Source organism: Haemaphysalis longicornis, unplaced genomic scaffold (genome assembly GCF_048455015.1).
Source record: "Haemaphysalis longicornis isolate Haplotype H1 unplaced genomic scaffold, Haemaphysalis longicornis Haplotype H1 scaffold_9, whole genome shotgun sequence".
NCBI classification, from domain to species: Eukaryota; Metazoa; Arthropoda; class Arachnida; order Ixodida; family Ixodidae; genus Haemaphysalis; species Haemaphysalis longicornis.
Genome location: NW_027526460.1, coordinates 29,947,676 through 29,973,854, shown reverse-complemented (window position 1 = coordinate 29,973,854; position 26,179 = coordinate 29,947,676). Strand labels below are relative to the sequence as shown.

The 26,179-nt window shown below is 49.0% G+C and overlaps 1 protein-coding gene across 1 annotated transcript in view; it reads left to right on the top strand.

Annotated features, from left to right (window-relative positions):
• Positions 1 to 8,405: 8,405 nt before the first annotated feature.
• The window catches only part of LOC144153722 (rho GTPase-activating protein 18-like), a gene marked incomplete in the record, with an annotated part of 196,060 nt that continues 178,286 nt past the window's right edge, over positions 8,406 to 26,179 (top strand). Inside the window, 1 exon segment of the mRNA XM_077685413.1 lies at positions 8,406 to 9,127. Coding sequence (XP_077541539.1) covers positions 9,124 to 9,127 — 4 coding nt within the window.

The following is a 26,179-nucleotide window of genomic DNA, read 5'->3' as shown; positions in this document are numbered from 1 at the left end:
AGATCCCGCTCCGTGGCCGAGCGGTCTGGGTTGCTAGGTACGCCACCGCAAGTATTTTGCAAGTCATGAGTTCGAATCCCCGCGGTTACGTGCTTTTTTTTTTTTTTTTTGTAAGTTAACTTTTTCGTTTTCCGCCGATGTTTTCTATATTGAGTTCACCTTTTTTTGGGCCGCAACGTTCATGGCTCCACGAACTAGTTCACAAAACGCGCGCAGGCTGGCACTGGCGCGCTAGCGAGTTCTCGTTGGCGTGCTGTTGCCATGAGCACCGACTGCTTGCAGGCAGTGGGCACAGGCCAGAATGAACAGACCCTTGGCCTGGTGCGAACACGCTTTTTACGACACAGGCATGAGGGAGGAAAGCTCCAAATATGGGGGAAAAGCGCATGACATTTGGGCGTCTGCGGGTACGCGGAGGGCGTTTATGCACTGCGTAGGTTTCGGCTAGTGAATGCTACGATTCCATTCCGTCCTAGGAGGCTTATCTTTATGCATTTTTACAGCTGACAACATGGCAGAAGCGCGGTACGATGATTACTGAGTTATTGAGAATGCCCATCCAACAACGCCAACGGTTGTGTTTTACAGAACCGAAACCGAAACCGAAACTTGTTTGGTTGCTCACCTTGGGCATCGTCCAATCACGGTGCCCGCTCCTCCTAACGTCACAGCTTTAGTTGGTGCGGCCGCCGCAAACCGCGCATGGTAGTTTTTCTTCTTTCGCGCTTTGTAAAATAATTACCGATTTGTCAACCGAATAAACGATGAAAAGTGTGCTAATTTGAGCCAGTCTACGCAGTGCAAGCAAAAACGGGAGCTTGACAAATTCACTTCAGTGTCCCTTTAAAATGTAGCGTTTTGTATGAGTGGCCGCCGTACGCCATAGGCTGGCTAACTATTTGTCCGGGGTAGGTGAGCTGTCGTCACATTCGACTTCTTCTCTCGCCTGCAGCGCTGCCTGTTGCAATGTAGAAACGAATGCCTCCATTGTAGTGGTGTTGCTGATCTGTGCGCTCGGCCGAAAACACTTCGCATCTATAATTTTGTGTGTTCGCTTGTTTCGAAATCGCTTTCCTGTCAGTTGTATTTGAATGGAAAAATGGTCGCTGCCCCAAGTATAGCTTCGTACACGCTCCAAGAGCGGACAACCCCACATGAAGCATAAGTGAGGTCTGGAGTGGAATCACTGGTAGCATGGGTAAAACGAACTCAGTCATTATCATCTTCGATTGCCGCCGCGTCCCATACTGCGCTGCCCGGGGGGCACAGCACAACCGACTTCCGGGTAGAACAGAGAGAGAGAGAGAGAGTGTGTCGTTTATTAAAAAGAAATGGTCGCCATCCCGCCCTGTTAAAGTGGATGTCCATCGAAGTCGTTGTGAACCACTACACATGCTGCTGGGGGAGGGTATGAAATGTTCCCCGTTGTCTCGTCGGGCGTGTCGCTTGCACTCGACTTCTCTGGCTGCAAATGCCGGGTCGTGCCTAGCCTGACGCATGCGCTCGGCGTCTTGGGCAAGAATTGCTCTATTTAGTGACACTCCTGTCTAGCCTTCAAAGATATTCTACAAATATTATCTTTACCAGGAACACATGGTGGGGGGTCCCATTGTTCATAGGCGCCTTATCATCCATAATGCGATTCAGATGCTTATTTTATGGTTTTTTAATGATTAGCCTGACGCATGCGCTCTGCGTCTTAGACGAGAACTGCTGGGTCCAGCCTGGGTTTTTTGTTTACGACACGAAATTTTCCGACGAACAGAGGCTGGCAGCTTCGCTCTAAAAAGAGGTGTCGCGATTGTTCTAGGGGTGGTGTCCTCCTTCCAAGGCCCAAGACTCTCCTGCTCCTCTCCGGGCTCGAAGAATCAAGTCCTTCTGAATACCCAAGTTGGAGCTGGCCAGAGCTGCCTCCCATAGCGGGACCATATTTGGGGTGGTGGTGTTTATGAAAGTCAGATGATACGGCAGGCCCATGTTGCACGAAATAAGTTGGAAGGGTTTCCACATTTACTGCATACGTTTGTGTGTATTTGAGGAAACATTTTGGATATCCGGGATTTGTTGGGCAAGTGTTTGTGTGTATTTCTCTCAGTGTTTGAGCTTCCGCGCCAGACAGCAGGAATGAACTACAGCGCTTGGGGGGTCTTATTTATACCCAAAGCGCTAACTGTCAAACAAGCGTTCCCTCTAGATTGTGCACATGACAACATGATACGAACGGCGGAGGAGAGAGGAGGTCTCCGCAACAGCTTCCGCGTCCGTCGGACAAGTCTGCGTGTTGCGTCGGCGCCATCGAAGTTTGATCACGCCGATAGCGAGGCGCCTGCGATCCAGACATGTAGCGACGCGTTTGGCCCCGTCGGCTGCAAGCGTGAGTCACGGACAGGAAGGCATGCTTGAAAGGCGCACGTAGTGGAGGCTTCGCCACACAGCCGAGGAGTGTTGCAAAAAGCACTGCTGAGGGCTGATTCGTAGCAGCTGTTAGCCGCGCGGTTTGTAAGATCTCGCGAAGCTCCTCGTTTCCCTCCAGCTCCTCGTGTCCTGGGGTCAAGATAATGCGGTGGAACTGATTCGGTGTTCTGGATTCCAGATTTTTAACCCTTTCAGCCCTGAATTTTTTCTTCCCATAGTGAGTTGAGTGAGTGAGTGAGTGAGTGAGTGAGTGAGTGAGTGAGTGAGTGAGTGAGTGAGTGAGTGAGTGAGTGAGTGAGTGAGTGAGTGAGTGAGTGAGTGAGTGAGTGAGTGAGTGAGTGAGTGAGTGAGTGAGTGAGTGAGTGAGTGAGTGAGTGAGTGAGTGAGTGAGTGAGTGAGTGAGTGAGTGAGTGAGTGAGTGAGTGAGTGAGTGAGTGAGTGAATAAACTTTATTTGGACGAGCTTCAGGCGCTGATGGCTGGGCGCCCGCACGGTGGGGGCCTCCTCTAGTCCGGGAAGTCCTGGTCTGCGCTGGCTGCCCTAGCCCTCTCCGCCAGGCTACGCTGGACTGAGAGGTCGGAGCTGGCCAGCTGGCCACCCACTGCTCGTACGTTCGGTGAGGATTTGGGGTAAGGGATGGGGACAGAAATTACACGTAGAGTAGTAGAGGGTGGGGTGGATTGTGGGGTAAGGATAGGAGTTTGTCTGAAGTCGGCACAAGGCAGTCGCCTCTGCTCTGGATAAATGAAAAAAAAATTTTCTGCATGTTTTCTTTAACATTTGGACCCTTTAAGCTTACAAACAAAAAATTGAGCTTGTGATGCAAGTAACTAGCGATTTACAAGCATGGTCTATCAGGCAATTACAATTAAAATTTACAGCAGAAAATTTTTTTTGCTTGTCTTCCTGAAATGTAGAAAGCAGTGAGCCCACATACAAAAAAAAAATAGAACTGTTAGTGCAAGTATTTTTGGATTTACAGCCATGTCATCGAACTTGAGGATTGCTGTACTTAGGGCCATCGTGACGTCAGTTTGGCCTTCAATGCAATGCCTTCCTCTTTCTAGCGTTCAGTTTTTAGCAACAAACGAACAATAGTGATACATATCAATAGAGGCATCCTTGAAGAACTATTTTCCGATTTGCTCTCAAATTCCTAGAAGTCTTTTGGTTCATGTTCTAAATATAGAACGCCAGGGCCGAAAGGGCTAAGATGTTTGTGAATTCTGCCATTTATGATTTTCTGCATAGCATTTTTGAATCAGTGATTTTTTTGGAGGCTTTCGTTTTTGTGCTGCCCTAACGTATTGCCAGAAGGAGAGCACCCGTTTCGGCTTCGTTGGCAGTGGTGCGTGCTAGCGTGGTGATATATTTGATGGCTCCTTCATGATTCGAGTATAACGTGGGAGGCATTGCTCAGGTTGCAGCAAGCAGCGCTGGTGCAGATTATGTTTTTCTTGTTTTCAAGTTGTTGCCATAGGGAGGCTACTCGTGCTCTTCTTCTCTCTGTCTGCAGGTAGAAGTCCATGTTTCGGGGTGGTGGGGGAGCCGTTTCAGACTTGTTCGTACTTCTCTTCTCAGGTCCTTTTTGTCAATAATTGAGTGTACGGTATACGTGGGGGACCCCACTCTTTGCAGGACAGCCCTACCGGCTTTTGTTACTTGTTTGCGTTGTTTTTGCGAGATGAGGAGTGCCTCTCTGATTTCTTCGAAGGTGTTGGATACACCCAAGCTCACAGATTTTCATTTGCTTTATAATTACCCGCCGCGGTGGCTCAGTGGCTAAGGCGTTCCGCTGCTGAGCACGAGGTCACGGGCTCGATTCCCGGCCGCGGCGGCCGCTTTTCTGGTGGAGGCGAAAAGCAAAAACGCCCGTGTGTACGAGATTTCGGCGCACGTTAAAGATCCCCAGGTGGCCAAAATTAATTCGGAGCCCTCCACTACGGCGCGCCTCATCGCCTGCGTTGCGTCGGTGCGTTAAACCCCACAATCAATCAATCAATCAATCAATCAATCAATCAATCAATCAATCAATCAATCAATCAATCAATCAATCAATCAATCAATCAATCAATCAATCAATCAATCAATCAATCAATCAATCGATTCGCTTTGTAATTTGGGAGACCGAGGGAAGACCGTTCCAAATGACTGAAACTGGTGGCAAGTGTAATACATATGAACGTTGTTCGTCGAAAAAAAAATATTAGGCATATTTGAGGCACAAAGCTACTGAGAGTGGAAACGTGCTTATAATTACAGAATTACGTAGGATTGGTTTTTGTGAGAGCAAATAAACAAAAAAGCGGTGAACGCGGTGTCGGAGGGGGTCGAAATAAAAGTGAACACGAACAAGATATCTTCTTGAGCTCTGCTCAGAGCAATGGAAACGAAAGGTCCCAATAGACGGCGCGTCGGTAGTGGGAACACGAACAAATTGAATCAAATTGAACGAACGTCAAGTGCATTAGAGGAGGGCGAGGGGAGGATAACAGCGTGAGAAGGGGAGGGCAAGAGAAGAGAGGGTGTTACCAGGTACGGATTGCAGACAACTATCTTCGTGCAACGACATTTGCAACGAAGGGAGCAGATACGCGGTCAGTTTTTTTCTTTCTTGCACCCAGGCCTGGCAGTGCAGATAGTTCACGCTCGCAGGCGCAGCGCATTGCTATTACAATTCTGTTAACAACGTAAAAACAAGAGCAGGACAGTTTTCCAACCACACAGTCAGGGTCCGGGGTTGATGCTGAGCCTGTTCACCCTCCTCTGAAGACAGTGGCGTACTCAAGGAGGGCCGAAGGGGCCGCGGCGGCTCCTCCCTTTCCCTCCCCTCTCCCTGGTTAAGAGAGGGCAGAGGGAAGGGGAGCGAGAAAGAGGGCAATTTTGTTTAGAGCGGCAAATACTTATTGTGCCTATTACCCAATAACGACTACTACAGCTAGTTTTCTGTCGCAAGTGACGCACCCATGCATGATATTTATGTGAATTCGACGTCTACTCTCAACCCAACGATCAGCCATTTTGCAATGCCCCTGAAAAAAAAAAATACAGACATAAGGTTAAGTAGAGTACTCGCCATGAATTGTCATTTTTTGTTTTGGGATTATTTTTGGTTTATTTTTGTTTTGATATTTTTTTACTTTTCCTGCCTTTTCTCGATCCTTTCTTTTTCTTGGAAGGGGGAGGGGGGTCCTGCCCCGTCTGTGCGCCACTGCCTGAAGAGTCTGATGGCTCTTACGACCCGCTCTCCCGGAGACTCGGGAGCACGTCCAGAATAACTTATAACATTGACCGCTCGCACGATGTGGCCCGCGGCAGGAGCCTCCTTACAAACAGTTTGTTTATTGAACTCCATAAAAGATCAGTTTCTCCCGTTAAATTCCCAGTCTACTTACTAACGCTCCCATCTCAAACGTTTCTTTTTCAATTAAGAAAGCCTGACAAACATTTTACGTTTATATTGACCTTTTCCAGCTCATTGGAACTCTTTCAACAACCTCCTGCCTCGCACCCCCTCTTCCTTTCTTTTTTAGTTCGGACAGCAACTGTAAATTCGAGCAAATTATGGCGGTTCTGCTTGCGCACGTACGGTAACTTTTGCGGACAGAACTGCTCCCGGCGATAGTTTTCGGTACTTCTGGGTTTTTATATCCGTATTGTGTACCCATAGATACACTATAAATGGGAGAGGGTGTGAAAATAGGAGGGAGCAGAATACCGTATTTACTCGCGTAATGATCGCACTTTTTTTCCCAAAAAAATATGATGCAAAGTTAGGGGTGCGATCATTACGCGAGGTAAATTTTTCGGGAAAAAGTTTCAGCGCATAAAATGCGAGTTGCAGGTCAGAATGTTTACGATAAGTCTCGTGAACATAATAAACATAACAAATAAAAAACATAATAAAAACTCCACTGACCACCGAATGACCACCGAGTGATGCGAAATGCAGTGTTTTCATTACGGAACGCGCCGGAATTACGGAATTACGGAACGCGCCGTAAATAGCTTGCTGTGAGGTGAGAACAGGTCGACCAATAAGTGGCTGCTGCTGTCACAGTGTGGGACATCAAGACACGGCTGCCTAATCAAGATTAGGTGCATTTAGTGAGAGTTTCTTTCGCACGAATAATGAACTCGTGCACGCTTGCCGATATCGCTAATACCATCAAGTCCACGGCAATAACGTAGCCATGTCCGCTTTGAAAGAGTAGGAAACTAACGTAAGCAGGACCATCGTCGTCTAGACTTGGCACACAACGGCATATGGCTGCGGCAAGTTCAGGGTGCGATCATTGCGCGGGAAATAAAAAAAAGTCATATTTTGACGACGAACTTCAGGGGTGCGATCATTACGCGAGTGTGATCATTATGCGAGTAAATACGGTACAACGATGCATCAGAACTAACACTCAATTGCAATAAAACGCCAAGCTATGAACTGTGTGAAAACATTACGAAACACAATGCAACAATATACAATAGAACGAGCACTGAATTGCAATAAAGTGGGGACCGCGCAGTGGGCATACACCCTAGAATCTTTTTATTGCAGTATACATTGGCATATTATTCCACTTGTCCATGGCCGGCGGGATAAAGTATTGTTTGCAACAGAATGAATTCTTAATTTTGTTAGATTATCACAGCGTGAAAATAGAGGGTTACTGAACAATACCGTACGCCATGGCTATTTATAAATCTCGGGCAGAAGCATAAACAAGCGTACCTGGAGCGAAGTGACAAATTCTCAAGTCTGACATAATTTTTGAGGTGGTGACGTTTGAACCAAAACAATTTATATTAATTCAATCAATCAATCAATCAATCAATCAATCAATCAATCAATCAATCAATCAATCAATCAATCAATCAATCAATCAATCAATCAATCGATCGATCGATCGATTGACGATCAATTAATACAAACCATGTATCACATCCTAAGCTTGTGTAGAGACTCGCGAAGTAACTGTACTGTATATATTGCACAAAAAGATTATTTATGACCGGTACCAGTTTGTAGAGTATAAAGTTCAATACCGATATTGGTGCCCTCGCCTTGGAAGAAAAACTGTGCTCTAGTTACCTGCCCGTTTTCATTAATAAACAAAATCTGTTAGAACTGTGAGGCAAATAAAAATTTAGCTATTACTTCTAAACGAACAAAGCAGCTTTTGTCTGCGAGTGAAATTCGAAATGGCTGCGAAAGGTCAAAACGATAAGTCGGCCCCTTTACACCCACTCGTTCAAGTTTTATTTCTCTGGACCATTCACTTTCGCTGTCCGGAGGTATCGGTAAGCACGCGTAGTTAGTCTGTGTCCATCTTCTGTGAGACTGTGAATCATCATAGAAGCTAGCGGTAGTTTTAAAAGGTTAAGTAAACGATTAGGCAGTGCACCAGTGAGTAGGCATGCGCGCGGACACTGGCATCCGAGTCGTCGTAGTGAGGTCGTGGTGCGACGCTCACCGTGACGCAAGTGCCCGTTCTCGTAGCTATTCTTCTCTGGCTTCCAGTCAGCAGTAGATAAACCTTGTACGGGCTAAAGTCTTCCCCGTCGGCAATCGTTGTCTTATTACGCGTATTTTAGAGAGGGGGAGGATCGAGGCGTCGAAAAGTTATCGCACGTTGCGGTTAGAAATATGGGGACCGATAGACGCACCGAGACTGCTAAGTTTCTTCGAACGAAAAAAAAAAAAAAACTGAGCATGTGCTACACACCTAGGTGCGCAGTCAACCATCTTTTGAAACGGCTGCACTTGAATTACATTCTTGTCGGATTGATCACGGGGAAATGTACTATACGTTCGAGCGAGGTACAAAGCCCTTGACACGTACGCTCTGACAAGTGGTGTTTACTCACTGTTTTAGCAGTGTCATCGACCTCTCTGGGCCTACGGGGTTCGGGAGTTTGGCCGCCATGGTTTGAACAACCGTGCGATCATGTTTCTTTCCGCGGGTAAATCATGCACTCGAAGCAGCAGCATCGAGAACAATTACAACCGCGATACGTTTCTCTCCCGTACCTCGCTAGAGCCGGCCTACCCTTAATTAGCGCCCGGCGTATTTTCGTTGCGCAACGCTCTATGAAACGTCGCCTTCCAATCTGCATTCCTGTTGTGCCCTCAGAAAGCAGCAGCACCGCTTTGTCGAAACTCATTTTACTGAAGTGACGTCGCGAGAGCGAGACACACCTGCGAGCGAAAGTCGTCGCATTTACATCAGGCGTTGCGCGCCCGAAGGACGAGAATTCCGGCCCTCGAGACGGTAGGGGCCTCGCCGATTGCCCGCGGCCGCTCCCGCTGCCCTTGAGGGATCGCTCGACCGGACCGCGCAGCGAGCTCAGCGACGTGCTTGCGTGCGTGCGCCGCTCCGGGAACGTAAACTCGGCGCGTACGCCTTCCGGAAGAGAGGCCCACGTGGTTCCGGCTGTGACGTGCGTAGATGGACGCCGCGCCGAGGCTGGGTGCGGTTCGCTCGGTGCTTGTGATCGCGTGTGGCCGTGTTTCGGACGCCGTGTCGCGAGCCTGACGTTTCCCCGAGCTTCCCCCTCGCGCATCGGGCACGACGCGGGAGCCACGACACGGAGCCAGCTGCGGTGGCCGTGCCGCTGTGTGTTTTCGCGAGCCGCGTGTGTTGTTGACTCGCCCACCGTGCGTCGGGCACTCACGCGAGCGAGTCGCCAGCGCGGGAATTTCGAACCAACATGAGTAAGTGGGACATCGGACTACGCGGACGCTTTTGTTGTGCATGCGCTCTGCTTCGATGGCTCTTTCGGGAACTCTGTTTTGGACTTACAAGTCGGTAGGCACGGGCAAAGAGGAGACAGCGTGTCAATCGCGGTTCTTGAACTGTAGTAGTGAAAAGAGTTTACGGGGTCTTTGACTCGGGGTTAATCTGTCGGCTCGCGACTGAACTCGATCCGGGATCCGACAGCGATTCTCAGGGTTAGAAGACTGAATCCCCGAAGCGTTTTCGAAGAACGATTGTGATCGCTTCATAGTCCAAAGCTGCCCGTTATCTCCGCCAGCTGCGATAGCCGCAGCGTTTCAGCTGGCTTCCGAATCGAACAATCGGCCGTTTCGGCTGAGTGGAGCGTCGTACTCGGGTACCGCTGAACGGCAGCTGTTTTGTGCCAGTCGTATACAACAGCTATTTACTGTTTACGATTGGGATGTAAACACGTGCGCCTTGGGTTGTAAAGCGCATGCGCACAAGCCTCGCGCATTCGAACGCAATAACTGAGCATTTGTTGCGGCTCACTGCGAATGTTAGTGTGCTCGGCTAACCGAAACAGGAAATTACTGTGCGAAATAATATCGGCTGTGTTGTTTCGTGCTGTTTTCCCCTTTCAGCCTCTATCGATTTGTCCAAACTTTGGGTACTCTCAAATTGTTGCGAACGAGGATAGAAATGGCGTATATTTCTGGAGGACACCCCAAAGAATGTGTCTCTCTTCCGAACACGCATATCTTTGTTGTAAAATGTATGCACATTTGAATTTACGGTTGTGGAATGACAAAATGAGACAGGGCCAAACGCTCAAAAGCGAGTACCTCTGGGTTTTCAGGTAGCGGGATTTTGTAAAAAAAAATGAGCGGAAATCTTTTCTGGTCTAGAAAAGTTAAATACGCTTGTCTTCAACACATCAACCGCATGGGTTAACTACAAGCTTCAATTTGCAGCGAGCACGGGAAACTTTGAGAAGCGCCTCGGGGAGAATAGTTGGAAGCACATTTGAAAACTGGGCGAACTTGTCACCATTTACACTTATAGAACCTTTATGCCATATTGCCCAGTCTAAAATAACAACAGGAATACCGCAAAAACCTAACAAGAATCCCTGTCGTGCGACAAGAAACTTTGTTGTGACAACAGAAATTCTGTTGTTACTACAAAGCCATCTGTTGTCATGACACACATTTCGGTCGTAACGACAAAGTCAATTTTCTCAACTACAAGCCTTCCTGTAGTCACAACAGAACTGCCATTTACGCTACTCTTCAGACTGGGCAATAACATTAAAACCATGTGCAACTACTGATGGAACTTCAGGGTCACGACAAGACAGGAATTGGGCGCGGTGGAACATCAAAATAAGGACAGGAATACGACACACGACCGAGCATCAGGATAACGATACGACAAGCCGACAGTATGACACACGAAAATACGACAAACTACAGAAATTTTTCTTGTCGTCATTTTCACTGGGAAAGAATAATATTGTCGTTGCGTTATCTTCTACCCTCCGGTCTCCTGTCATAAAAGATGTGACATTCATGCTTGATCTTTTGAGAGGGTTGCGCTTGGGGCTTTAACAAAACCAACAAACCAGACTTTAACAAAACCAAAAACAAAACAAAAACGTACGTCCCAAACTGTAGTTTTTTAAAATTCTGTTTCTGCGAAAAGTTCTTAGCGCAACTCTCTCAAACGATATTGCAACAACTAGCCCGACCCAAGCTTTACTTAATGACATTCTGCTGTTGCGTACGAGGTCCTCGGTCGCAGCTGCTTTTCAAGTAGAGGCATTGGCGTACAAAGGGAAATGCGTGGCTCCTTCGGAAATGTTGGCGATCGTATACAAGGAGAGGCGGGAAGGGGGCGTGAAGAGGCAAGGTCACTGACCCTTCCGTTGGTCGGATAACGACTACCCGTAATTATTTTTCTGTCGCAAGGGATGCCCCACGATTACGCGGCTTCCAGGTCTGCTCTCACCGCGACGATGAGCCGTTTAGAAGTGCTCCAAACGAAAGACAAAAACGAAGACAACAGACGGAAGTTCTGTGGAGTACGCCTCGGATACCTTGAAGCTTCAATTTTCTCTTTTAATTTTGACGTAATTTTTAAATTCTCTCCGTTTTTTTTTCTTTCCTGAAATAAATCCTGCGTATGCGTCACTCGATAGAGGCGTGGTACGAAATTCGAAGCTAGCCTCTGCGGCGCTCATTATTTTGGTGTGTATAAGGTATGGTGCCTAAACCTTGATTTCGGGTATTTTTTTACGTATTCTCAACTATTAAAGACGCTTATTATTAAATTGGTCTTTATAGATTGAAGAACTTAATTCGATGTCTCTCTTCGCCCGATGCTCGGGTCTTGCGAGGCCCGTTGGCAATCTTGTATGGCGAACTCGTGAATTACGGTAGGGAAGGAAGATGTTATCTCAGTGTCGTTGTCCGGGAACTGTTGCATCGTCTGTACGGTCGCGGGAAAGCTCAAGAGAGGCGAGACCCCGTGTTGCCTTGTGTCAACACGTCTTTATAAAGACAGACCAGCGATAGAGAGGCCTTGTCTTGACAGTCATTGATAGCCGCAACGCTGACGGAGAGGAGGCCGAAGCTGATTTGGCATTTTCTCAGACAAGGCCCTTTGTAATCTCGATAGGATGTACAGCGCGGTGGGAGGGCCGTCTTTCGGCGACCCTGTTGTTGAATCTCCCGCGTGAAGTCGTGTTTTACGTGGTTCCCTAACGACGGCATACAGCGGAAACGATTTGCCGCGACCTCGAGTGTCCTTCGAAGCAGCCGATGTTATGTGTTGTAATTCCGTGTTCGACGCGATGACCCATTGAAATTTCCGGGGTTGAGGTTTCGTAATGGGCAGCGAGGAGCCGGCAGTCCCGCGAGTTTCGCAGGTTTCTAAAGTCGCGTGACGGCGGTACGCAGGAGGAATTTTGTTGCGACACTTTGACCCTGGCGGCAGGCAGCAGCCTAAAAAAAAATCTTACACTGCTCCGTCTAACGACGACTGTGGTTGAACGCGAACCTTTCTCGTGATGAATTCTTTGGTTGGCCAATCCCACACTGCGAGTATGTTCTATTCTGGAGGTACGCACCTTTTTTCTAGAATACCCGCAGCGACTCCTGGGTGTGCACTCCGTAGGCCTAACGTTCGGGTTTGGGGTGCACGGCGCGAATCGGTACGTACTGCTTGGCGTTCGCTGCGAACCTTCGACCATGTAGAAATGGAACAATGGGATAGACGCCGGCTTCGTAACGCGAGGGACCCAGGTTCGAGTTTTTTTTTTTTTTCACTTCACCCACGATCATACATCATCATCATCGTCAGAGAAAGTTGGCTTTCCTGCAGGGCGCAGTGGCGTACAACGTCATCAGCGAGGAAACTAAAGCTTCGCCTTTAAAGTTTTCGAATAGCTTTAGGCGTGAAATGTTTTTAGCAGTGCCGAAGCCACCTTCAATTTTTTTGTGCGTGCGTGGACAGATTTAGTTCAAATGTAAGAAATGAAAGGCCTCTTCCCAGTTTGCAAGTTATAGGCGTCTAACCGAGGCTGCCCTTGCTTCCGAAGCTGGAATCATAACTGCGGCAGTGGCACTGGAATAGCTGGCCATGACGAAGTTTTCGGGACAGTAAACTGAATTCGTTACAAGCAGTACTTCGTTAAAAGAAGGATGATTTGCTTTCCGCGCATTGCAGTTGGGAGGGCCACAAACTTCGAAACAAGCGAGAGCACCAATAAAGCGATTTTGTTATACCGAGAGTTTACTGTATAGCCCGAAAGCTCAGGTTATGGGTGGAGCACGCTGGACACGCGGCTTGAGTGCTTCATGTCGGAAATAACTCAACATATACACATGAGATAATTACGTAAGTTCTAAAAGTTATCGTCGCGTTATTTGCTCCTGATTTTGTGTGTCTATTGAATTTTACGCCGAAATATTTGTGGGGTTAGTATTTTTTAATATTAAAGTTAATTAGGATTGTGATTTCTTCTGGAATGTTTACGTTTGTGTACTTGTTATTAGCTCAGACTTCCCTCTTGTGAGATTATTTCTACAGGCGGAAAAAAGTAATCTGTGTACTTTTTTTATGTGGCAGTCCTGTGAGTGGTGGTCGAAGCTGCCTTCTGGTAGGTTCCTGGTCCAGTAATAACCTGCGAGATGTGATAGTTTGTGGGAAAGTGGGCCGGAATTTCGTGAACAGTTTTTGTTCCTTGGAATGTGTAAATTTTATTTCCTTCTTGTCGCCATCATTCTAGTGTTTTGTTACGCTAATATCGAGCATGCGTTTTGATAAAATGTAGTGAAATAGGCCAGTCCATTTTTTTCCGCTATATTTTGCTGCTTTCTTAGCTATTTCATCCGCTATTTCGTTGCCAACATTGCCAACAGTAACCCTATGGGAAGGGGGGAAACTGAGTGAGACTCGTCATTCGGGGTTCGAAGTGAGTGATCCAGTTTACGGACAGCGAGGGCCTAAATATAGCGCGTTTCAAGCCGCTCGGCTTGGAGGGCTATGGGCGTCACATTTCCCGCCTTATCGACTCGGTGTTGATCCAAGACGTACTGCGTAAACAAACCCTGATAACCTATAAATCCAAGTACCGCGAATGGGTGGGCAAGGCCGGTCTTTTATCGACACGGTAAACAAATCCGGCGCTGATGCGTGTGTCGCTTCGGTTCTTGCGTGTGCGTTGCGCGTATACGTCGCTCTCCACTGAGCCTCTACTGCCTACTCGGACGTGTGCTAGTGATGTCAGAAGTTTCCAAGCTAGCGGGTAGCGTACGCTGTGCTTTCGACGGCGGGTACCGAGACCTGACTGCGCGTGCGCACATTTGTTTCGGGGACGTTCCTCTCGTTCCAGAACGAATGCTCATGTGTGCGTCCGCTCCGGAGTCGGGCTTTCTTTTTGCGAAACGAAATGGCGAAAGGTCAAAGCTCTGCGTCTCAAAGTCCATACTCAGACGACAGCCACGGAATCCCTCAAAAGAAAGCTTCGCGTTCAACCGTCGTCGTCGCCCGAAGGAGCGGTGCATAGCTTTTTTCCGCCCCGCGAAAATCGGAGTTAGGCCCAAATATGGCGCTGTTATGTTTTCAGCTAACTGCGAAAGTTATTATGGTGTTGTCACAGGCACCTCGCGGCTAGCGTGGGAAAACCGTTCTAATCGGGTAACTTTTTGACCGAGCCTACATTTCGACGGCGAAGTAACTACAGCAAATGCATTTTTATTTGTTTTTTTATTGCGGGATTACCAGCTGAAAAAAAGATAAACCCGAGAAGGAAAAAAAACAAAACAAAAAACACTCGAACGAACTAGATTAGGAAAGCATGCAATCGGGGGAAAAAAATGGCGCAGCTTGCACTGGTGGTGTAAGGCTAGAAAAACAGCAGAGCTCGCAGCCCCTCTCTTTCCGTCGGAGACCCAGCTGTCGCACCTCACACGTATTTCCGAGCTTGCCGCTGAAAGTTCCCCATAAGTGGCAGGCCCGGACAGTGACGTAGACTTCTTATTTTTCCGGGGGGGGGGGGGGGGGGGCAGACCTGGAGTGCGCCTCGCAGCGGCGAAGAGAGGGGGGAGGAAGCGGTGGGGGGGTCCCTATGAGATGACACGTCATCACCCCGTTACAAAGAGGCTACCACTAATCATCATCACCATAAGGGGCACCTGCAGCAGTGAGGGCCTTTTACATTGTGTCGACTCACTACGAGGTGTCCCAAATAAGACGTCCCGCAAATCTATGAACCGTGAACTTCAGCGGTTTGACGCATCCAGTAGAAATTTCTTTGAACACGTGTTTTCCTGGTCACATTTATTCAAAAATATTGCATGACTGAACCATCAGCACAAAAAACGAGTCGATTTGTTTTTCTTTTAATGGGCAGTTCGGGGGTAAAAAGAAAGGGACACGAGAAAGGGACACGACAGGGGCGCTACGCGCTGCTATGTTCATTTCCGTTAAGAGCCCCCGAAAGGGGTCTGACTTTGACCACTCATTTTTGTATACGTGTGTGTGTTGTGCCAAAGCGCCCGACACAAATTCGCTGCACCTGGCGACGTGCCGATGGTGGGGTTGATTCGCGCCTAGGTCAAACCGCCCGCGTCAGACGTGCCGCGACTTAGAGGGAAAGGCACCGCCGAGTCTGCTCTCCCTTTCCCATCGCGACGGCTGGACCAAATCATGTCTGGGATGAACTAATTAATCCCCGCAGACACGCAGCAAGTAACGCCTGGAGACGCCGCCGCAGAGTCGCCTTCCCTTTCCCGGTCGTGGTGGCTCGGCTGACGCAATCGCTTCGCCTCCATTCGCCAGATTCATAATGCGGCCAGTGATAGCTCCGACTGGAGGCATTGTAACTGCACGCGGCTGCAACGGAACCCTGGGGGTATAAAACCAGCCCGGAAGAAGCGGTCGTGCGGCGGCATCTCATCAAAGGCCCTGAGTTGAGAAGTGCTATCGCGCTTGTCTTAGACATGTAACGCGCTTGCTACCTTTGTATATATTGTATATAAATGCTGCTTCAAATAACCGTCAGCTCGGCTACTTCGTCGCTATGGTCTGCGCCACGTCGATAGCGGACTGTGCAGGGCAACGTCGCAACAGTAGTGACTGAGCTGGGATGGCCCAGTCCCAACAGTGTATGTGTTTTGGAGGCTTGGAGCGGGTATCGCTCGCAGTCGACGGCCGAAGTGCACCCAGTTGCTACCGGTGCTTGACAGCCGTTACAACACTGCCCAACTGCTCTGCCGTGCTTTGTGACCTCGAAAACAAAGTTTGCAGACAGGCTTTTCGGAGGCGTGATAGCTTGCACTGATGTCACTGTATTCCCGTGTTGGTGCGTTGGTTGCACAGTGGAAATCTACAGCTCTTGGTTCGAGAAGCGCTGATGAAGCTGAGAGCTATCGATAAAAAAATGCGGTGGCGTCGTTATGGGCAAGCAACATGTTGTACGAGACGTTCCAAGACGCGAGCTAAAGGTAAAAACCCAACGTCTGGCGTTGGCGTTCATCATATAAAACGGTCCTTTCACAAGGCCTTCCACAGTGCGAGCTTAAACTCGGCACAAGTTGCTAGCGAGGAGTGGTCGCCCCGCCAGTAAACAGCAGATGAAAGTAGGGGAAGAACAACCACCGAAATTCGCCGTCATTGTCAGCCTCATCATTACACGGTGGCATGAACGAGAAGCAGCGCATCGGGTTGCCATTCGAAAGCAAAACGCTCCTCCAGCAGCTAGATGCCAGCGCTGTTCGACAAAATATGCGAGGCGAAACAACGCGTCACACGCGTTCGACTGGACATTATGATGTCCGATTAACAACCCACAACCTGCACGGTGGGGCTATATGCTCACTTGTAAATAGACAGCACGAGGACATAGTCCTACCAAACCTGAGCACAAAGTTTCAAAACGGGAGCCTAATAAATCCATGTGGTTGACGCAAACCATGCAGTCAATTTAACGCGAATCACGTAAACTAACTGCGACTGCTTAAATGAGCGGTTCCGCTCACGAAACGACTCCAGAGCATGACATGCATCTATGGAAACTGCTTAAGACGGGAAAAGAGCGACTTCGGTGCGCGCAGTGCATGCATTGTGAGCAGCCACCACCGGAATGCCCCTAAAACAATTTGAATGAAGCCAGCGGAACGAAGCAGCTACGCGTTCCCAGGCCGCGAATTTGTAAATAAAAATAACTGCTCCAATCAACAGGTGCCGTAGAAACAGAGCAACTGTGGCTGCGCTTCCCACCGGGACCTAACCCCCTCGTTTTTCTCTTTTCACCGCGACCCCTTAGCAAGCGACCGCCGAAAAACGCTAACAGCGCCAAACAAGGACAGGCAAAGGAGGGAGGTGCAGTTTTCGTTGCCTCATTTTACCATCCTTGAGAGTTAAGCAGCACAGCGCCACCGCTAAATGTCTGAAACTCGTACACGTGCGTCCGGACTTGGGTTTGTGATAGAACTTGTTTGCACTGCTGTACCCACGAGTGCATGTACTCACGAGTGCAAGCATGAGTTCTGTACTCACAAGTAGTGGACTTACCCCTGTACTCAATCGTCATCATGCTCACGTTTTAAGTGCGAATGCACTTCTTAAGCGAGCCTGAATCGTCCGCCGCCGTCGTCCGCATAGCAACAGCTGCGGGTGCGCGCGCTCCTCGTCTTCCCTAGCAACGGGGGGAGATGGGTGCGCGCTACTCTCCTCCTCCTCTCTCCGCTCAGTGACTGCGGGTGTTGGGCACCTCCTCTCCACTTCGGGCGGGAGAGCTCTCGCGTAGCGGGCGCTCCGCATTCCGACGCGTGAGGGCGCTCGTGTAGCCCTCGCCGTAACGGCGGGCGCTACTCTCCTCCTCCTCTCTCCGCTCAGTGACTGCGGGTGTTGGGCGCCTCCTCTCCACTTCGGGCGGGAGAGCTCTCGCTCGCGTAGCGGGCGCTCCGCATTCCGACGCGTGAGGGCGCTCGTGTAGCGGCCGCGTGGCGCGGGAGGGTATTAGTCGAGCGCGCGCCGTCGTCGAGAGCAGTCGCTGGTCCTGCATCTCGATAACGATGATGGCGGACCGGGCAACGGTACCAGCAATAACGAGTGAAATATCTTTCTTTGTAGTTGTGTGCGTGTGTGTGATCTCTCAACTACTCATTAAGATCACGATATCCACCGTAATCGCGCAATCAACAACCGTGCATTCGCACTTACACACTCTCCCCCTCGGGGAAGTGCGAGGGAATTTTTTTTTTTAATCTGGGTGTGTACTCACTCATCATCGTGCTCTTTCATGAGTTTGAGTACAAATAAGTACAAATGAGTGTACTCACGAGTGAGTGCGCCGACCTATGCTCTCGACAAAATGTCGCTTTGGTGGCGTGCTGCTGAAGCCAAGCTATGGTAGCTAGAAGGGCCACCCTTCTAGCCACCATAGCCAAGCGCAGCGCTACATTGTTGTCGACAATCCACACACTGAGCACGTCTAACTCACCGTGAAGAAAAACCACACGGCCCTGCGTTTCCCCCTGCCCATCGGGGGTACGGAACTGTCTTTCAAGATCCCAACCCCTATTGTAAACAATAGTTGGCAGACAGTACGATGTCGACGGACGCAGAGCCGAGCCAAGTCTTTAAAAAAATCCTCAGCCGGGGCCGGAGGGGGCTCTGCCCCCCCGTAAAGCCGTCCGGGGGGGGGGGGGGGGCACGAGCCCCACTGCTCCCCCGTAGTTGGCGCTTCTGGGCCCGGATCCGTTTTGTCCGCAGCCGTTCACATCTCTCCCAACGTGGACCGCGTTAGCACGCGCTAGAACCAGAGGAATCCGGCTTCGCGAACTCGGCATCTGTAGCCTGAACTCTGCGTCTCGGCCACGGTGTAAGATATACTTTTAGGTGTGGACACAGCAGCCCAAAAATCTGTCAAACAGAGTTGGTGGCGCCGTGGCGCCGCGCGTGGACCTTTGATTGAAAGGACATCTGGTGGCAGAACTCTTAACTAAGCTTCGAAGCGACCGAGGCTTGAAGTGACTTGAACAAAGACTGTCCGAAGCCACGTGGTTCGCAGGCACCAGCGGCCTGCGTGTAAAACAACATTGTTTGAGCTCACCGTGTGAGCTCACACAACGCAATCTTAACGCGTAATTTATTGCATTGTTTAAACAGCTGCGAGATTTCGGGCGTCCTAAGTTCATTAAGACGCGCGCGCAGCGCCTCAGAACATTGGACACCAGCGGTGAGTTTGACAACATCGATTCGTCTCCGCTGCTTCGTGCATGGACTTACCCCAGTTGTGCAACGTCATTTACGACGAAGAAACATCAGCGTATTCGCCGCCAGTTTAATCCATTTCACAAACTGCCTACTTTCCTTGCATGCCGGGGCGTTGTTCCGGCAGCGGACGCTTTCTTTTGCCGCTGCTTGTACGGAGTAGCTTGGGGGTCTGTAGCGAACGGTAAAGTCGACGGCACTGCATCGTTTGCGAGCGCGCACCTCTTCGACATTCAGTAGTACATCCCCTCAAAGCACCAAACAGAACCCTTTCGCGCAACCGCACTCTCAGAAAATTCTGACCGCAAGTAGCGTCATTTTCTGCTGGGGATGGCTGCAGAGCACGCATTCATTCGTTTACGGTCGCAGGTAACGTTAATTACTGTCACGTTTTCTTGCCACCCGTTGCAGTACGTACTCAATAAAACATTTGCACCCTATTTTTTCTTTGCGCAAGCATAAAAAACGCAGCATAAAATCTCATTTGTGTGAGCGCTCAACGGCTACCGCGGCACACATTCCATTCGGTTTAGTGTTTTATACTTTCTTTTGATTGTTACCGACTCAAAACACATGCTTACAACACGTTGAAACACTGGGGCGAGCGCAATGGCTTTCGCACGGCTTTCTTCAAATTATCGTCTGCACCCACCATATGGCACCCACGGCCGGCGGAACCAGCCAAGCTGCGGCGAGCAGAAATCGAGCAGACGACCAATTACGGAAGCTGCCGGGAAGGCCCGACAAGGAGCCGAAGGGATCCGAACACCTCCGAGTGGGCAGCGCTCGGGCAGCTTCTTTTCTCTGCCGCTGGAGGGCGCTGCAATCAACGGTCTCAGCGGCGCCAGTTTGGCGACTTTATCAAAACCAAGAGCACACGTTCGTTTTGTAAGCTGTGTCCTCACCTAATAATATATCTTACACCGTGGTCTCGGCGAACCCATCATGCGCGAACGTACGTGAACTGGCAAGGAGAACAGCACGCGAGAAATGACGTCATGAACGCTGGGCAAGATGTTCTCGAAGGTCGAGCTGGCCGACACCGGACGCTCCTCACGAGGAACATGCTCACGTGCCCTCGGTATTTTTTCTCGGTATGTTTAGCCAGCTCCTCATGTGGCGTAAGCCTGGCCGACGCCGAGCGCTCCTCACATAGGCGCTCGCTCACGTGCGCTCGGTCTTTTTTCTTGATATTTTTTTCTGGTAACGCTATACGGCGGAACTAAAAGCTTAAAGAGCTTTGCTGTTAAAAAAACCCAGAGGAACAAACACTCAAACGAGGTAGATTAGGAAAGCGTGCAATCTGGACGAAAAAAAGAGGACAACCTTGAATTTCTTCATATGGTCAACGAGTTTGCCAACTACTGTTCGATACGTCGCGTAATTTCTATTCGAAGGTTTTTTTTAAAGCCATGACCGCACCCTTTTTTCGTTTACGATTTTGTTTTACGAAAGTGCCCTCGCATCGTTTGCACTTCAGGTGGCAAGCCGACAATGTGCGGTGCCGCAAGCACCGCACATTGTCGGCTTGCCACCTTTTCGATGTGGTTGGCATGCATGCCAACCACATCGACGCCTAACATTCAAACCGAAGGTATGTCGAGCACTAGCGAGAAAGAAAGGTCAGTGCTGTAGATGACCGATAGTGAAGTGCATACGGACATCGTACAATGACGAACCTGCCGCTGAAGCTACATCACCTCGATTTTCATGGGTTCGACTTCGAAGTCTGAAGTGCCCATTGTGCGAAAATGTGTCCGGTGCAGAAAACTGCCGCCACTGTAAAAATGTACAAAAACACTTACAGAAATTTCGGAATTTGTGCCAATGCGCGTATGTGGAATATTTTCTATAATGTGAATCAAATAGCTTGAAAAGAAAATTGAATTCGCGCGACAGGCTTCTCATGTTTCAGAAAATTCTCAACTACTATAGGGAGGGCAGACGATCATATCCCGGCCCCCATCAGTCCCTCGATAGAAAATAGGCTGTAGCACTACGACTATTGCAGACCAATTCGTTTCCAAGCCCATTCCTGTATCATCAGATGAATCCCGACTTATATAACCCGAAATGCAAATTTTGTTCAGGGGAGGGGGGGCTACCCTCTCACACATGATGTGAAAGCCCGCACATCGCTATGAACTCAAGGGAACACAGCACATATTTACTAAACAACACAACGATATGCGAACCTTTTGCAACAAAGTCGTCTCACTTGGGGCCAATAAAGTCTCCCCCCCCTTCCCCCCCCTTCTCTCTCTCTCTCTCCTCTCATCTCTCTCTCTCTCTCTCTACTCTCTCTCTCTCTCATCTCTCTCTCTCTCTCTCTCTCTCTCTCTCTCTCTCTCTCCATTGGAGTTCGCATGTGAATCAATTTCGAATCTCGCAAGTATATGAGCCGAGTACGTTACCACAACCACAGGCCACTCGATCTCTCCCTTTGGGCCAAAAGGGAGGAGATCGAGTTGGCAGTGCCACAAGACAGGAGAGTCATAGCACAGCGAAGAACCGGTCCCGGTGAGGTACCTGGCAGGCGATGAGCGCCACAGCGCGTGTGCAGAGACGGCTAAACTGGTTGTGCGCAAGCGCCGATGTATCGGTACCGTGCGGGTGACCAATTCTTCGCTCTGCTATAACTCTCTACAGTTGCCATCAGCGGGACAAGAGTTGACCTAAAGCGTGCGGCGTTGACGTCATACCGCGTGCCAAGTGAACGTGACGGCAGTGGAGTACACCAGGTGCACCCCAGCCACGGAACACTCGGCTTCTGTGGAAGCTATGGCGTGAAGGATGCCGGTCTTCCCGTCAAAACATTGTGTTTTGGAGGATTGAGAAAGAAAAAGCGAGGGACGTGAAAACGATGTGGCGGTAAAGAAATCTTCGATAAGTATCGCCAGGGGTAGCCATAATGTTTTCGCCTGCAATGCACATTGCAGATTTAGGTGCGCCGAAGAATGGCTTAGGTTTAAACATGATGTTTAAGTCTTGATTCGACGCACTTCTAGGTCTTCGCGGTAGTCCAATTAGTACCCAGGTGAACAGAGAAGAAAGCAGAAGCAGAAACTTGGAGGCTCACTAAGAGAGTTCAACTTAAACTGAAGACGACTCCGCGAGCAATGGAACGGAAGATGATAGGTGTAACATTAAGGGACAAGAAGAAAGCGGAGTGGGTCAGGAAACAAACGCGTGTTAAGGACATATTAGTAGACATATTAGTAGACATATTAGTAGAAATTAAGAGAAATGTAATGCGAAGGCAAGATAACCGTTGGTCATTAAGGGTAACAGAGTGTATTCCTAGAGAAGGCAAGCGTAGCAGGGGGTGTGCAGAAAGTTAGATGGGCAGATCAGATCAAAAAGTTTGCGGGGATAAATTGGTCACATTTGGCGCAGGACCGGGATAATTGGAGGTCCACGGGAGAGGCCTTTGCCCGGCAGTGGGCGCACATAGGATGGTGGTGATGATGATTGATGATGATTGAACAGATAAGTCGCTGTGCTAGTTCGTCTTTTTTTATTTTAAAATGAAACGTTGGGCATAAGGTATACCTAGGTTTTATTATTTCCCTGTGCGAATATCGGCGCGTATGGTTCACGTTGTCTGGTCCACTGCCGAGAAACGACGGTTTCTACGCTGTTTGTTTGTTTGCAATAAACAGAATAAAACCTTGATTTTCGGTATAAACAGTTCCCATGCTCATCAAGTTGTACTTAAAACGTAAGCGTGTGGGCAGTTCGATCGATTTTTGAATAGCAGGTTTTTGATCCATGTTTTAGGGATTGTGCATATAGCCTTGTAGCAATGTTCAGTACTTCGCTGACTCTTTATGCGGGGCAGAAAAAAATTCAGTTGTGCTGTCTGGCATTGCTGGCACTTTCAGAAGCGGAGCAAACACACAGTCACCCACAGGGCGCGTTGGTTGCGTATTCCGGTCGCGAACGAAATTTTCATAAGGAAACAGTTTATACGCATACCGTCAAACAGGAGCTTGGCTTGATGTTCAATTGCGCTAAGTATACAGACGAAAGGACACTTTCGTCTGTATACTTAGCGCAATTGAACATGAAGATCCACCAACTAGACCCATTCTACGTCCTTTTGAGCTTGGCTTGAATATACTTTCAGGAACTGTCTTTACGATTTTTTTTCAGCACTTCCCGCCGCACTTAGATGAGTAACTTATTTGGAACGTAGTGACCTTGTGGCCACGGCGTGGAAAAGCATTCACGAATGTTGTCATCACTGGAAACAGTGATCTAAAAAATCGAGGCGAAATTGCGGGGAACTTCCAAATGGGAATTGTCAGATAGATGCTTAAGCCGCTCCATTAAACAACGATCCTCTTAAAAGTCGGCTTCACTAATATACACGCATGCATTGCTGGGAATACACTTTTCTGGGTGCCACATAAGCAATCTGATACTACAGTATAGAAGGTCCAAGGGCCGTTTATTAAATGCCCCATAAGGACTCATGGAAGGCTATGCACCATTGCCTTTAAGGCCGGCTTCACTACTCTACACAAGTGCATTTCTGGAAAGGAAGTTTTCTGTGGGCAGTGTAAGCAGTTCAAAATCAGAGTATGAAGGCCTAAGGCCTTATATTAAATATCTCCATAGAACCCCATGCATCTTTAAGCCGCGCGCAACAAGCTTCTGTAGACTCAGCTTAATTACAATACACAAATGCACTACTGGTGGGAATACAGTCTTTTGGGACAATGTAAACAGGCTTACTTAAAAAATTGAAGGCACTCGAGCCTTTTATTAACAGTATTTTGCTTTAAGGTGAAAGTGTGACACGCAGAGTGTTTCGGACGGACGGACGGACTTCATCGTTGTATCCACATATAAATGCTTTAAAATTACGGTATCTTTGGTTTCAGTCTTGACACCGGCGGTCTGTTTGTCGGTGGTTTTCACTACAGCATAACGGTATGCAGTTAAACCTTGGTGAACGAAGTTGGAAAAAAATCAAAATTTTTCGTTGTATGCAGGTTTTCGTTACGTGCAGGTTTTTATTACATGCAGGTTTCGAGCTTAGGCTCACTTAAATTAAGCACAAAAGAAATCAAAATACTGGACATCAGTGACGGTGAACTCACCCTTGGTGGGTGGTGGTGGTGGGATGTTTATTGACGGGTGCACCTAGCCTTGCGTGGTTATGCCGGCAATTGCTCACCCGATCAGCACATTTTTACCGCTATGCGCGGGAATTACCATGACTCGCTGAGCTTGTGACACGTAAAAATTGCAGGATCAAACGAAAGATGTCCCTCCACGTGATCCAATGACCTTCCGGGAAAATTAAATCGTTCAAAGAGGCCTGCGGAGCGGCTATCCTTCGCAGTTCTTTAAACAAGCTAACCGCTCCTCCGCATGCTCTCGGCAGTCCATAATAAAATGTACGATGTCGCCTGTAGCACCACACGTTCCACACAGAGGTGAAGAGATAATGTTCAGCTTATGGAGCCACGCCGGTGTCCGCGCTGAGTTGGTCCGGATGCGGAACAGTAAGGTTGCCTCGGTCCTCTTCATTCCTTTGGTGACACAAGGTCGATGTTGTGGTAGCCAAAGAGAGCGGAAATGATTTTGTATGATTGTTTTTAAAATGCGCCGTTCACCTGGGGCCACCTTCAGAAGACGAGTGCACGATGTCGCTTCACGAGCCAACTGGTCCGCAGCCTCGTTTCCAAGCACTCCCTACTTGGAAAGGACCCAGTGGGAAGCGAACGCAAAATTCGTTTTCCTTATGCAATGATTCATTTCACATGCGAAAAACTGGGTGATATGCGCCTGCTGCTTTCGTACTAGTCACTACTCGGCACTCCAAAGAAGCGCGGTCACTCACTCTTAAACTCACAATGGTTATACTTACGTATCACTTTTTCCTTTTGACACTTCTCGATGCCTTAACGCGTTTCAAGAGAAAACCTGATGCGGAAAGGGCGCCTTTCCGAGAACGTGGTGCTCTTTTTCGCACTCAAAAATATTGAGGGTGTCTGAGTAGCTGGGATACTGTAGCGGGCAGCGACGTTCTTCATTTTCGCTGGCGGAGGCGGCATTTAAAATTTCGAGCTTGTCTTGGAAAGGCAAACCCTTTCGTTTTTTTGGCAGCAGAACTCAGCACCGACGAATAGACACCATAGCAGTCCGGAGATGCACGACTACACGCCGACAAGCAGACCAGCGCGCAACCGAGCTCGCACTCACGCGTCGCACTCACGCGTCGAAACGCACGGTAGTTTGCGGCCTGGCCGGAATTCGTTAAATTAATGAGTTTCTCTACCCTTCTTTTCCGAAAAAGAGAGCAAAAACAATGACTCATGGGCGCAGCGAATTCTTTGCATCAAGGTTAATGACCGCGACGTTTTGTTACATACAGGCCCCGCAAAACACCTGGGCTTCAATGGGAGTGCAAATAGGAATTGAAAAACCTCGTCAAAGCCAGGAATTTGTTACTTAAAGGTTTGTTACATGCAGGACTTAACTGTAACGTACGATGGGTGTTCGTAAGGTTCTCCCGCCGCTGGTGGCTCAGTGGCTAAGGCGTTGCGCTGCTGAGCACAAGGTTGCGGGTTCGATTCCCGCCGCGGCGGCCGCTTTTCTGATGGAGGCGAAAAGCAAAAACGCCCGTGTGTACGAGATTTCGGCGCACGTTAAAGATCCCCAGGTGGTCAAAATTAATCCGGAGCCCTCCACTACGGCGCGCCTCATCGCCTGCGCTGCGTCGGTGCGTTAAAACCGTGCAATCAGAAATCAATCAATCTGTTCGTAAGGTTCGCATTACCGTTACTATAAAGTTGGAACACGCGTACACGATAAAGGTGAGTGCACGCCCCTCTGCGTGCGATGCAACACCACGAAACACGGCTAGGGCAGGAAAGCATAACGACAGCTTCCATCTGGAAACCTCGAAGCCTCTCCGGTATTTGTGGACAGCGGCAATGTCCCAGCTTGTGGAACTGTTGTGAAATTGCGCACATCATTTCATTGCGGTCGAACATACTCAATAGCGTCAGGAAGTGATTGCTGAAATGGAGCTCTCACTGAACTCTCAAATGAGGAGTTCAACAGCGACGGTCTGCGGCACCTCGTCCATCGGTGGAAAGAATGCACGACCTTGGGATAACGGGGGGCGGGAGGATTTAAAGAGGAAGGTTAAACTCCCGCCGGAGGGTCATTGCCAGATATGTATGTTTTTTAGTTGCAGCAATGCGCGAACTTATGAACGCCCCTCGCACACTGATAAGTAGCGTTACGGT